We start from the raw sequence: 13,122 nt of genomic DNA on the forward strand, positions 1-13,122 counted from the left end.
TTGGTTGGGGGTCTGAGCACACAGTCTTAATGCAAATGTCAATTCTGAGAAGAATTGGCCCACAGGAAGTGAAGGAGAAAGAAAAAAGGGAGTCACTATTTTGTGCCATCGGATTCCTGCAATACATCAAATTCCTGGCTTCAACTGGGTGGGAAGATGAAAACATTTTACTAAGTCTTCCAAGGCAGGTGTTAGGTCCCTACATGCTGCAGGGCACGGCTGGCATACCCTGCTCTCTACCTAGGGGCGAGGCTCCCGGCTCCCAGAAGCCCCGCACTATAGACTGCGGACATTTTGGTCCCTTTTTGCCCTTTGCTCTTTCCTCTCTCCCTCCCCCTCTTTCTCTTCCGCTCTGCTCTCTCTGTGTCTCTTGCTCTTAAGTGAGAAGGCTACAGGACTGTCAGCCAGTCTGCCAGGATGTTGTGGTTTCTCAGATGTTGCCTTCCAGGGCCGGTTTGTTGCGGTGGTTTTGGATTGATCAACAGACGTTCGGGCATTGGCTGGTTATTGGCAGTCCTGTAGCCTTCTCACTTAAGAACATGCCATGCTCTCAGGTTGGGTCTTATATAATTTATTTCCTAATTACCTCATTGGCATTACATTATCCTGTCAGCTGTTCACACACACACAAGCCTTACCTCATCCTATCAGCTAGCTATTCACACACAAGCCTCACTTCGTCCTGTCCGTGGTGTCTTATCAACTTCTGGCAGCTGCTCACAGTTCTTGTGGCTGCCTTACAGCTCATTACACTTGCCCTCCTATGAGAGGGGCCACAAGAACGAAAACACTGACCTATCTGCTTCATGATAAACGGGAGGTTTTTCTTGTGAATAAGAAAGAGGAAATACCCAGAGGCATCTGGAAGAGAATGGACATGCCCAGGGCGATCTGTGAGAAATTAGAGAACAGTGGGAGAGAATAGTGGATATAGTGACATAGCAACCAGATAGTGGGCGCAGTGGGCAAACTTTGGTGTTACAAAGAGCGGGGATTCTGGGACAGCCTGAGGGCTTGGCACAGTGCAGGAAGAGTAGTGGAGGTGAATAGCCAGAAGGCTAGGGGCTTTGGAGACTTGTGAATGGGGACTATGAGAGCCTACAGGCTGACATGGACTTTGATATGTAACCACAAGTGTCTGTCAGCGGAGAGCAATATGCCCTATCTGCCAGGCAAGGGAAATAACAAGAGAAACACTGGCTTTTATGTAATTGCTGGGCCTAGACTGTTACTCTTGGATATATGGACTTCCTGAGTTCTAAGCACACGTTTTATAGTTTTTGATATAAAACACTCATATTTGACTACTTCTTACAACAAAAAGAACAAATATATTTTGCGGTTCTTCCTTCTAAAGTTTGAGTAGGCTTCTTGAGCACATAACAGCCAGAAATACTACAGAGTAAGTTCTACACTTAAACTTCTGGGGGCAACTTCCTTAAAGGCAATAAACTGGAAAAACTCGGTATTTTTATATTTTTTATTTTTGTCAACTTAAAATTTTTTTAAATGTTTTCTTAAAGTTTTTTTTTTTTTTCCCGAGACAGGGTTTCTCTGTGTAGCCTTGGCTGTCCTGGATTAGGCTGGTCTCGAACTCCTGCTTCTGTCTCCCAGAGTGCTGGGATTACAGGCATGTGAAGAAACACATGTATCACGGCGCCCGGCTTGTCAGCTTACATTTTAAAGTCAACGGGCTAAAACCGTAAACGAAGTTTACTTTCCCTTACCGACTTCGTTGGTGCAACTGCTCAGGCCCAGGTAGCAGCCCGCAGGACAAACAAGGCCCAGGAAGTGCGATCTCCGGCAGAGGAGGGAGGGGCCCGGGACTTCCGGTCGGAGGGAGGCGACTGCTAGTGCGCAAGCGCGAATCCCACTTCTGGCTGTCTTTCTCTCCCCTCCCCCTCCCTTCCCCAGCCCAAGGGGTCCCGAGGTGACAGTGCCTGGAACGGCGACAGGAGGGAGCCAGAGGAGGAGGAGACCATGGACAGGGCCAGGCCTGGGCGTCGGCGACCTTCGTCGGGTGAGGAGAGCTTGCGCGAGGGCCGAGCCGACCGTGCTACCTGCGCGGCTAGCGGCTGCTCCGAGGGGGAGGAGGGAGGAGCGGCGGGAGCGCGCATAATGGAAGCTCCGGGGCCGCGCCCGCAGCTGTCAGAGAAGCCTGTGCTGCAGCCGGTTCCTGCTGCACCCCTCTGGTGTGCTTCCCCCTCCCGGGACCCTGGCCTTGATTGTCTTCGGCCCGCAGATCTTCCCTGCTGGCAGTCACTCTCCTGCCACGCCTTCCTCGATATTCCACCCGCGTTCATTTTCGCTCCCGCCCACCCCCCACTTGATCTCACTTTTCTTCTTTTTCTTTTTCTTCTTCTTCATTTTTTTTTTTTTTTCCGAGACTGGGTTTCTCTGTGTTGCCTTGGCTGTCCTGGACTCGCTTCGTAGACCCGGCTGGCCTCGAATTCACAAGAGATCCACCTGCCTGTGCCTCCCTGAGTACTAGGTTCACCGGCTTGCGCCACCGTCTTTTGATCTCACTTTCCTGGGTTCCTTTGAATCCTTCCCTGGCCTGCTTTCCTCCTCCTTCCCCACAGCAGGCTGCTAGGAAGGTAGGCGGGGCTTGCCGAAAGCCCCGAAGTTCCTTAAGTAAATATGCCTGGTGTCCCTCTCGCAGGAACAGGCACATTTAATAGCCTTTTTTTCTTTTCCAGCCTCCTGCATCTTCCAAAAGTGGTTCGAAAGTTAAAGGATTTGAAACCGGGCTTTTGTTGCTTTTAATCTCAGTACAGTTTTTTGTTTGTTTGTTTGTTTGAAACTGTTTTAAAGCTTGAAACTCAAGAAGATCTTTAAGTTTTGCACAAAATTGAGGTAAAGATCCTCCAAGTCAACAAGTAATTGTCATCTGTTAAGTGCACCTCCTAGGTCCTTAAGTCAATTCCTTTGTGCATAGAAATGCGTTCTAGTACATAAAACCACGTTGATGAATTCATTGAGTTATTTTTTTCCTTTTCCTTTATTGTTGCAAAAGGGTTTCCCTGTGTAACCCAGGATGGGGTCAGATTCCCAGTCCCCCTGCCTATCTCTTCTGAATTTTGGGGTTGGTTACAAAGTAAGCCACCCCCCCTTTTTTTTTCTACACAGAATTTCTCTCCAACCCTGGCTGTTGGAATTCGATTTGTAGACCAGGCTTGCCTCTAACTCAGATGTGCATGCTTTCGCCTCCTAAGTGTTGGGGCTAAAGGCATGCATCACTACAGCTCAGCTCAGCCCAACCCATTTTAAAATTTATCACTGTAGTGTTTATTTTTGTAGCGCTAGCGTTAGCAGTTCTATTTAGGTATGCCCAGTGGCAATGTGTCTAAAACTTTTATTGTTGAACCGAAGGATGTGAGTGCACATCCCTGAGGACTTGGTTTGACAGAGTTGAAATCCCAAGGCCTCTTCACATGTATTCGATCTGATTAATACTTTGTCTTATTTTTTTTGGAGGGACGGTTGTCATCGTGCAGCCTTGGAGCTCTGGAGTCTCCTGCCTCAGACTTTCCCAGTGCTGGGATTTTAGGTGTATACCACCATGCCTAACGTTTTTTCCCCTGTGTATTGTAAAGATACAAAGAACTAGCTGTTCTTTGGCTTTGAAATTATATTTATGCAAACATAAAGGTGTTTCTGTGTGCATGTCTCCACTGATCAGTTTTTGTTTTTATATTGCTGCTCCCTGTGGTCAAGTAAGATTTGACATACTAGAAAAATGCATTGGTTAGTATCATTTGGGAGTTTTTTTAAATGCAGAACTGTAAGCATAGTCATAATTTCAGTTTAAGACACAGTTTCTTCTCAATAAATATGCTCCTTGGCTTTTTACATACACGTCTTACTGTGCTATATTAAGATATTCGCTCTTTCCATTGGCAAAATCTATTCCCTTCATCTGGTTATTATAGTTTATTTGATAGATATACTTTTGAGCCACTGTGTGGTTGCTGGGTATTGAACTCAGGACCTTTGGAAGAACAGCCAGTGCTCTTAACCTGTGAGCCATCTCTCCAGCCCCCAAATGGATATACTTTGAGAATAAAAAGTGGCTAATTTGAAAACCACACTGGTATTTGGTATTTATGTTAGCTGTACCTGTAAGAAAGATCTTTTTTGAGTGACTTTTGAGATTAAAACCTCAAATTCAAGTCTGGTGCAGTGGCGTGTGCCTGCAATCCCAGCACTCTGGGAGGCAGAGGCAGGAGAATCGCTCTGAGTTCTAGCCTGGTCCACAAAGTGAGTCCAGGACAGCCAAGGCTACAGGAAACCCTGTCTTGAAAAAACAAAACAAACCACACAAACAAACAAAAACAAACCCTCAAATTCATAAAAGATGTTGCTTTTTTTTTTCTCTAGAGAACTTTCCTCTGGAAATGGCTTTTCTGCAGAGTAATATATCCTCAGACCCATTCAGAGATGGAATTTTTTTTAGCATTTTCTCTGATATGCCTCTAGTTATATGAGCATTAACAAATGTTGCTCAATACTATATTTGATTTTTCATAAGTATACTAACTGAAATATGCTGTCCTGCAACTTGCTGTGTAGAACAGGCTGTCCTCAAACTCATAGATCTGCCTGCCTTAGCTTCCTGAGTACTCAGATTAAAGGCATATGCCACCATTCCCATCTTAAAATATTTTCATTTTGATTTATGTATTTATTTTATGTCTATGGGTATCTTTCCTGCATGGACATATGTGCACCATTTGTGTTCCTTGGTGCCTTTGGAGGTCAGGAGAGGATATCAGATCCTTTGGAACTGGAGCTACAGAGAGTTGTGAGCTGCTGCCATGTGGTTGCTGGGAATCGATCTTGCATCCTCTGCAAAGTGTCCTTAACAGCTGAGCCAACTCTCCAACCCCTGGAAACAGTTTGTGGCAGAGTAATATTACCGCCTTTTAGTGCAACCCAGTTTTCTGGGCTTTGTTTTAGACTAAATCTCCTCTGCATGCCTGAGGGTCACGTACTCATCATGTACAGTGGCTCGGTACTCTGTTTTCCCAATCACTTGATCACAGAGCTCCACGAAGTCTGAAGATGAGGTTGGCGGAGTGCCCTCTCACAGGCTGCCTCCCTGCCAGACTACACTAGGAACTTTACAAACTCTAATCCTTTCCAAAAACTTTTACAAGTGATTTATTATTTTTGATTTATGGATGAAGCTGGGATTTAGGAATCAGAAGCATCTGTTGGTAAGAGCTAGTGTTAGAAACAGGGCCGGGATTCAAAATCTGGTCTCTAAATATGGTATCTATAGCTTTAACTTCTTTTACTGCCAGTTCACATTAATTAGCCGTACTTTGGGGGAATAAAAAGTTCTGTGGCTAAAAAATAACTAGTTTGGGTTTAAAACCAAAAATACCTTCAGCATTTCCAAATTCTTTGTGTGTTCTTGTGCATTGTGTCTTGTCAAGAAAGTGGCTTTTGTGTGCTGGAGAGATGACTCAGGAGTTAAGAACACTGGCTGTCCTCCCAAAGGTATGGAGTTCAATTCCCAGCAGCTACATGGTGGCTCATACCTTTCTATAGAGAGATCTGGTATGCAGGCAGAATGCTGTATAAATAATAATAAATAAATATTTTAAGAAAAAGAGTGGCTTTTAAGTGAGAGTAGCAGAGAGAGGCTGAAGGGAGGAGAGGAAGGGGAGAAACTGATAAAATTCTGTTTCAATTAAAAACATAAAGAAGAGGTCAGGAAAGCCAAGACTACATAGAGAAACCCTGTCTCAGAAAAAAAAAAAAAGTGGCTGTGAGGATTGGTGAGATGGCTTAGTGGGTAGAGGTGCTTGCTGCCAAGACTGACACACGAATTCACAAGGTGCTGGGAGACAGACAACTCCTGATCACTGTCCTCTGATCTCCACATGGGCACTGGGATATATATGCCCCTTTACCCCCATAAATAAATAAAAATGTAGCTGAGTGCTTCCTGATTTTTTCTTCAATTCCATCTTGAGGGATTAATGTCCCCTGATGCATTTTTTTCTTTCTTTTAAAAAATTTTTGATAAGTTTTTCTAACAGGCACCAGTTGGTCCATGTTTTGTCTGCTTTGTGGTATTGGAAGTATAGTGTGAGCTGGACCAGCAAGCCATTCTTTAGTGACAGGGTCCTAAGGAGGATAACCAGGGGATGGAAAGATAAAGCAGAGAGGAAAGCTGGGACCAGAAGATCTTGCACATGCTGTATCTTATGCCCAGCAAGTTTACTAAGAAATATATCATCAGCCAGGCGTGATGCCGCATGTCTGTAATCCAGCACTTGGGGAGGCAGAAGAAGGTGAATCTCTGTGAATTTGAGGCCAGCCTGGTCTACAAAGCGAGTCCAGGACACAGAGAAACAGCATCTTATATACAGCTTGCAGGGGAAAATGGCACAGAGTCAGCAGAAATCTATCATACAATGGGCCAAAGTCTGCAAGAAGCTAACCAAGCAGTTTTTCACAAAGAAAACACAAGGTAATCTCAAAGTGCGTCACAGTACAGGTGATTACTGGTTTGGGAACTGACAACTATAACCCTTCAAAGAGGGAAAAGTTGGGTTCTCAAGATCTGTACAACAGCAGCTTCCCAAGGCCCAGGCCCCAGGCCATTACATATACCTGTGTTTGACAAGGTACTAAGTTACTTCTCTGTATGCCATGGCCTCAAAGAAAGTCCTGCACTGTCCTGTTCCTCAAAAGCAGTGGACTCTGGTTCAAAGTTCAAACTGAAAAGCTGCAGTTAGTCATGGTGAGGCTGCATTCTTTGCCAAGAAGGCACTTAAAGCAAGGGAAGGGAGTGAAATTATCCAGAGTATAAATTATAAAGGAATAGGATGGTGGCATATGGCTTCAGTCCCAGCACCCTGTGAATTTAAAGCCAGCCTTGTCTGTATAGCAAGTTCTAGGCCAACATAATGACCCCCCACACACACCCAATTTACAGGTACGTTGAAAATGGAGAAAATAGACACTGCCAAGCTGTTAGGTAGGCAGAATAAGAATAGGTTTAGAAGGAGAGGGTGAAATGTTAGTATTTCAGGTAAAATAGTGTGAAGGATTTGCCAAGAGAGGTTACTTTTAATGATGTGGTTCTAACAGCAGCAGGAGAAGCCAGAGTTCAAGAAGCTGAAGTAACTAAGTTAAGGTGAGGAAGTAAGCTACAGAAACAAGCGGGAAGATGAAATAGTTATACAAGTTGGAGTAGGGAAACAAAGTCTTAAAAAAGGAAAAAAAATGTAAAGACTGATTGGGAAGGGAGTAGGAAAAGTGTCAGTAGAGAGGAAAATGGGTTACAAATGTACTAACTAAACTGTAGTTAATAGGGTGAGGTGCTAGAAGAGTGGGGGGAATGGAGTAGATTTGATGACATGGGGAAAAATGGAGATGAAGATAAATATAGATACAATTTGAGAAGTTAAATCTTTTTTGTTATTATTATTTACAATTTATAAACTTTGTATCCAGGTTGTAGCCCCCTTCCTCATCTCCTCCCAGTCTCACCCTCCCTTCCTCTTTCTCTCCTCTCCCTCTCTCCTAGTCCACTGATAGAGGAGGTTCTCTTCCCTTACTGTCAGTGTTGCAGTCCGCGTTATGTTGGTGTGCAAGCAATTCAACTGGCCTGCCCTCAGGGGTTGTGGTGGGTTGCTGAAGGAAACAGGAAGTGAGAGTGTGGGTGGGGTTGCAGGAGGGTTATATCCTGTGCACCTGGCTGCAGCAGGTGATGGCGGGAGGATGTAGGTGGTGACAGAGGGTGTCCAGACCGTAAAGCCCCCTCAGGGCAGGCCAGTTGAATTGCCTGCATACCAACATAACATTCAGGGCACGCTATACAATAGGCAAGGTATTATGAAAATGGAGTTTTTATTTGTTAAATAAAGCCTCCTTTATTTAAAGAGGTTATATAGGGTAAATAAAGAAAGCAAATAGGTTCAGTTTTGGATATAGGGTAAATAAAGAAAGCAAATAGGTTCAGTTTTAGAACGAAGCAGTAGCCATCCATGGTGGTGTACGCCTTTAATCCCAGTGCTTGGGAGGCTGAAGCAGGCGGATCTCTGAGTTTGAGAGCGAATTCCAGGGCAGCCCGGGCTGTAAAGGGAAACCTGTTCTTGAAAAGAAAGAAAAAAAAACAAAAGTGAGTTTTCAGAGGTTGGGGTTACAAAAGTTTATATTAATTCAATGATATTAAGCGGTAGGAAGAAGTAAGTACTCAGAGAAAAATAAGTTTAGTTTAACTTAGGGTAAAGTGATGTGACAGGATGTGAGGTCAAGGAAAGGATTCAGGGGGAGTGAGAAAGTTGAGCCAAAGGACAGCATGTTGAATGAGAGATTTAAGAAGCTGGGTGAAGCTGGGTGGCGCACACATTTAATCCCAGAACCTGAGAGTCAGGAGCAGGCATATTTCTGAGTCCAAATCTTCAACAGCTTCCTAAAAAGCATAGTGTAGCTCTGTGTTCCGTAATCCTAGCACCGTTGTGGATAGAGACTGGAGGATCTCGGGCTCCTTGGCTGCTGGCCTTGTTCCAGGTCCAGTGAGAGACCTTGTCTCAAAGGAATAAGGCAAAGAAGGATGAGCAGGACATCAGATGTCCTCTGTTTCTGCAATATATTTAGGGGTATGTGCAGCCAGCACATGCATGCATACACCCACATGTCATGTATGCCATTACATACATGAACTCAAATGTACAACACAAAATTGCTTTGCCATCATTTACTGACAAAAAGTATTTTTTTCTTACTGAATTATAGTAATATGCCATAAGTAGATGACTCAGTGTTATGTGCATACATGTATTTATATAATATTTTTATATAATATATAAATTTTATATAATATTTAATTTTATTTTATATAATATTATTATGAAGTCTGCTATATAATTAGGTTACATTTATGTTTTGAACAGGGTCTTACACTGTTAGCCTTAGCTCTGTGTAGACCTACCAGGCTGGCCTTGAAATCATAGAGACCTACCTGACTCTTCCTCCTGAGTACTAGGATTAAAGGCATGTTCCACCATGCTCAGACTAGGTTATAATTGTTGAGAAATCTTGGATTGTGTCTGATTTTCGCAATGTTATTTATACTCACTGCTTAGCAAAAATGAGGGGTCTATGGTAGCTATTGAGTAACTATTTGCTCACTGAATGAGAGAATTCATATAAGAAAAATCCACAGGAAGTCTGAAAAATATTGATGAGTAAAGAGTTAAAAGGTTTCTTGTATGCATCAGTGTGTGTGTGTGTGTGTGTGTGTGTGTGATAGAACAGAAAGGAAATGTTTTTGTAGAATACTGCCAGCTTCTAGATAATCTTACCTCTGCTCCCCACCATAAGAATTTACCCAGTCATCTGATTCTATCATGAAGTTTGTTTGTTTATTTATATATTTTTTTCAAGACAAGGTTTCTCTGTGTAGCCTTGGCTATCCTGGACTTGCTTTGTAGACCAGGCTGGCACCCCACTTGTAGTGAGTCGCCTGTCTCTGCCTCCTTGAATGCTGGGATTAATAGGCCTGTACCACTGTGCCTGGCTGGGTCTGATGTTTTTATCAGGAACTTTCTGTTTAGTTTTTGAGACATTTGTGACAGTCTGACACATGACAAAACTTTTTTGTTTTTAGGCAGAGTCCTTTAGGGTCTGTACAACATAGGGTATTATAAGCATAACAAGTAATTTTAAATAAGGGATAGATATAAAAGGATCCTGTTCAGTAAATTATGTCATTTAGTTGTTAAATAATAATATTTGTTATGTCTTTGGATTTGTAGAGATTGTCACAGAGGGAAAAAGGAAAAAGTCAGCTGATTTACAGGAGGTATGTATTTATGTGTTCTTTGTCTTTGAAGTTACTGATACCAAAAACATTGTGCTATTTGCTTTTTATTTTTTATTTTTATTTTCCTGAGACAGGGTTTCTCAGGAAACCCTGAGAAACAAAGCCCTTGCTGTTTTTTATTTGTAAAACTTGAATCATTATTGTACTGAAAATTCTGTGTTCTAATTAATTGAGGGTTGAGAAGGGAATCCCTTGTGGGACTTGACTTTAACATTATTATGGTAATCAGTGTACATTCCAGTCCTCATTTTAGATTTTTTGTTTGTTTGTTTTTCAAGACAGGGTTTCTTTCTGTAGCCTTGGCTGTCCTGGTCTCACTTTGTAGACCAAGTTGGCCTTGAACTCATAGAGATCCACCTGACTCTGCCTCCCATGGTGCTAAAATTACAGGCATGAGCCACCGTGCCTGGCTACTTTAGGTTTTATATAAAACATAGTTCAGTGTTTCTTTGGTGAATGAATAACATGTCTCATATTCATTTATTAATAATACAGATTTAGAAGATTTATATTCATGATATATGCTGGAAATGATACCTGGGCTGTGTCCTTGTTTTTATTTAATTAGGTTTTTAAACATTAATTAATTTTTATGTGTGTGGGTGTTTTGCCTGAATGTATGTCTATGCATCATAATAATGATTGGAGGCTAAAAGATGGTATTGGTTCCCTTGGGATTGGAGCTGGTTTACAGCTGGTTGTGACCCAGCATGTGGGTGCTCTTAACCGCCCAGCCAACTTTCTAGACCCTGTGCTTTGTTTTCTTGAAACGGCATCTCATGGAACACAGGGTAGCCTTGAGCACAGTGTAGAGCTGAGAATGATTCTCCTGTTCTACCCCCTGAGGGCTAGGATCACGGTATATCAAAATAAAGCATTAAATTTTAAAAAATTTGTTTATTCTGTATAAGCCAAAACTAGAAAAAAACAATTATTAATTTCGACTATGTAACAAGTTCTAAAAATCATTCTTTAAAAAATTATATTTTTTTCCTCTTGGCATTTTGTTATTTAAATGTATTAATAATCTGATTTACAAAATAATTAATTACTTATTAGATAACTGTTCTTGCTTTTATCCACTTCTTTTTATTCATGTATAAGTGGAAATGACAGGGTTTTACTATGTAACTCTGGCTGAACTAGAACTAGAACCAGAACCAGGTTGCTTCAAACCCACAGAGATCAGCTGTGTCCTAAAGGCATGTTCTACCATTCCCAGCTACTTCTTTTGTTTTTTTCTACACAGGGTCTCTCTGTGTGTTCTGCCTGCATTTATACCTGCTCTCTAGAAGAGGGCACCAGATCTCGTTATAAATGGTTGTGAGCCATCATGTGGTTGCTGGGAATTGAACTCAGAACCTTTGGAAGAGCAGCCAGTGCTCTTAACCTCTGATCCATCTCTAGCTCCTTCCAGCTATATGTTTACCTTTAATTTAGAACTTTCTGTTTTGTTTTGTTTCTTGAAACAGGATTTTTCTGTGTAGCCTTGGCTGTCCTGGATTCCCTTTGAAGACCAGGCTGGCCTTGAACTATGATTTGCCTGCCTCTGCCTCTCTGAGTGCTGGGATAATCTAGAACATTTTTATGTTATGCAGTTGTAGCATTTGGCAAAGGAGGGTGACGAGAGCCAATAAGAGTCTTAGTAAAAAACATTGCTATAAGGTATTGCTTTTCATTGGCTGACTTAAAACTTGCAGGGATGCTTTCTCCATTTAAAAGGTTAGATTAAGTTGGGTAAATGATAGAGAAAATTTTTTTGTTTATTTTATTTATGTATTTATGTGTGTATATATTTATTTATTGCCAGGTTATATACTGTCATATCCAGTGACTCCGTTTGTTTTCCATTGCTATCAGGATACTTGAGACTGGTAGTGTGTTGGACCACTGAGATGGCTCAAATGAGTAAAGGGAAATAAGTGTGTTTTGTTTATGGTATTGGAGAATCGTTGGCATTTGTGCATCTTCTGTTGAAAGTGTTGTTCAGCTTCAGCTCAAGACAAAAAGTGGAAGATAAAAAAAAAAGTGGAAGATCGAGCAGGCTGGAGAGAGGCACTGGAGAGACATTAAAAAGGAGAATTCCAGTCATTCTTTGAATACTCTCTCCCTTTAACTATCTTCTTTTTCTTTTTCTTTTTTTTTTAAAATTAATTACACTTTATTCACTTTGTATCCTATCTGTAGCCCCCTACCTTACTCATCACCTCCCTTTTCTCCCCCATTCCTCTTCCCTAATCCACTGATAGGGGAGGTCCTCCTTCCTTTCCATCTGACCCTAGCCTGTCAGGTCTCATCAGGACTGGCTGCATTGTCTTCCTCGGTGGCCTGGTAAGGCTGCCCCTCCCTCGGGGAGGTCCTTCTTATTTTTCTTTTTTTTATTAAGTGTCTCAGTGTCTAATTCTGGCTTGCTTGGTATTCTCTATGTAGAGCAGGCTGGCCTCAAATTCACAGAGACTGCCTCTGCATCCAAAATGTGAGGATTAAAGGTATCTGATACCTCACTAGGCTCAGGAGGGTCTCCTGTGCTCAGAAGTTCGATGCTGGTCTGGGCAACATAGCTATGATATTGAATTGCATTGAAGGACATTGCAGCCGTATTTTCTGAGTTCTCCTCCTCTTTTCTCTTTTATGATTTATCTAGTTTTACAATGTTGAGTATGTTTTCTTCCACTAAAGCCACACCTTTTGCCCTACTCTGCTCTTTAGTAAGACTTTTTAAAAATTAAAAAAAAAATATTTATATAGTGTTCTGCCTGCATGTGTGCCTGCAGAGCAAAAGAGTGCACCAGATCTCTATAGATTAGATTCAGGAAGGTTACAAAAATATCACACAAAATTCTGGTGTACTATTCTTTTAGTTTCTTCTGATGTTCATGTGTTATATAATGATAGTATGACTATCAAGAATAAGAAATTAGCCTTGATCTAATTTAAAGAGTCTCCATTATGTTTGTTATGCCTTTTTAATTTCCTTGTTTGTCACATTTCTTTAGTGTTGTTGATTTTAAGCCATGACGCTTTAAAAAGTACTAGATAAAGGCATACTAATAATATGCCTTAATCTAAATAGACGTGTGTGTGTGTGTGTGTGTGTTATTGTTGATGTTAGCCTGATTGTTTGGTTAAAGCAGTATATCTTGCTTAGTTACTCTTTGATCATTTTCTATTTCTTTTATTCATCGCCTTTTGGCCAAGTTCAAGTATAGTATATACCTTCCTTATTCCGTCTTCATTTCTTTTTTTTTTTTTCCTTCTTCACTTCTTAATGGAAA

General features: G+C 41.7%; 1 protein-coding gene across 6 annotated transcripts in view; it reads left to right on the top strand.

The window, feature by feature from the left end:
- Positions 1 to 1,842: 1,842 nt before the first annotated feature.
- Positions 1,843 to 13,122, top strand: part of Senp7 (SUMO specific peptidase 7) — a 123,678-nt gene continuing 112,398 nt past the window's right edge. For 5 of the 6 annotated variants that reach the window (XM_060370550.1, XM_060370551.1, XM_060370552.1 and 2 more), the window contains exons 1-2: positions 1,843 to 2,020; positions 9,780 to 9,826. In XM_060370550.1, the coding sequence (XP_060226533.1) occupies positions 1,981 to 2,020; positions 9,780 to 9,826 (87 nt within the window). In that variant the 5' untranslated portion in view covers positions 1,843 to 1,980. Of the gene's footprint in view, positions 2,021 to 2,699; positions 2,857 to 9,779; positions 9,827 to 13,122 lie in introns of all 6 variants that reach the window. The other variant, XM_060370553.1, reaches the window with a different exon arrangement.

Source organism: Meriones unguiculatus, chromosome 17, assembly GCF_030254825.1.
Source record: "Meriones unguiculatus strain TT.TT164.6M chromosome 17, Bangor_MerUng_6.1, whole genome shotgun sequence".
Lineage (NCBI taxonomy): Eukaryota > Metazoa > Chordata > Mammalia > Rodentia > Muridae > Meriones > Meriones unguiculatus.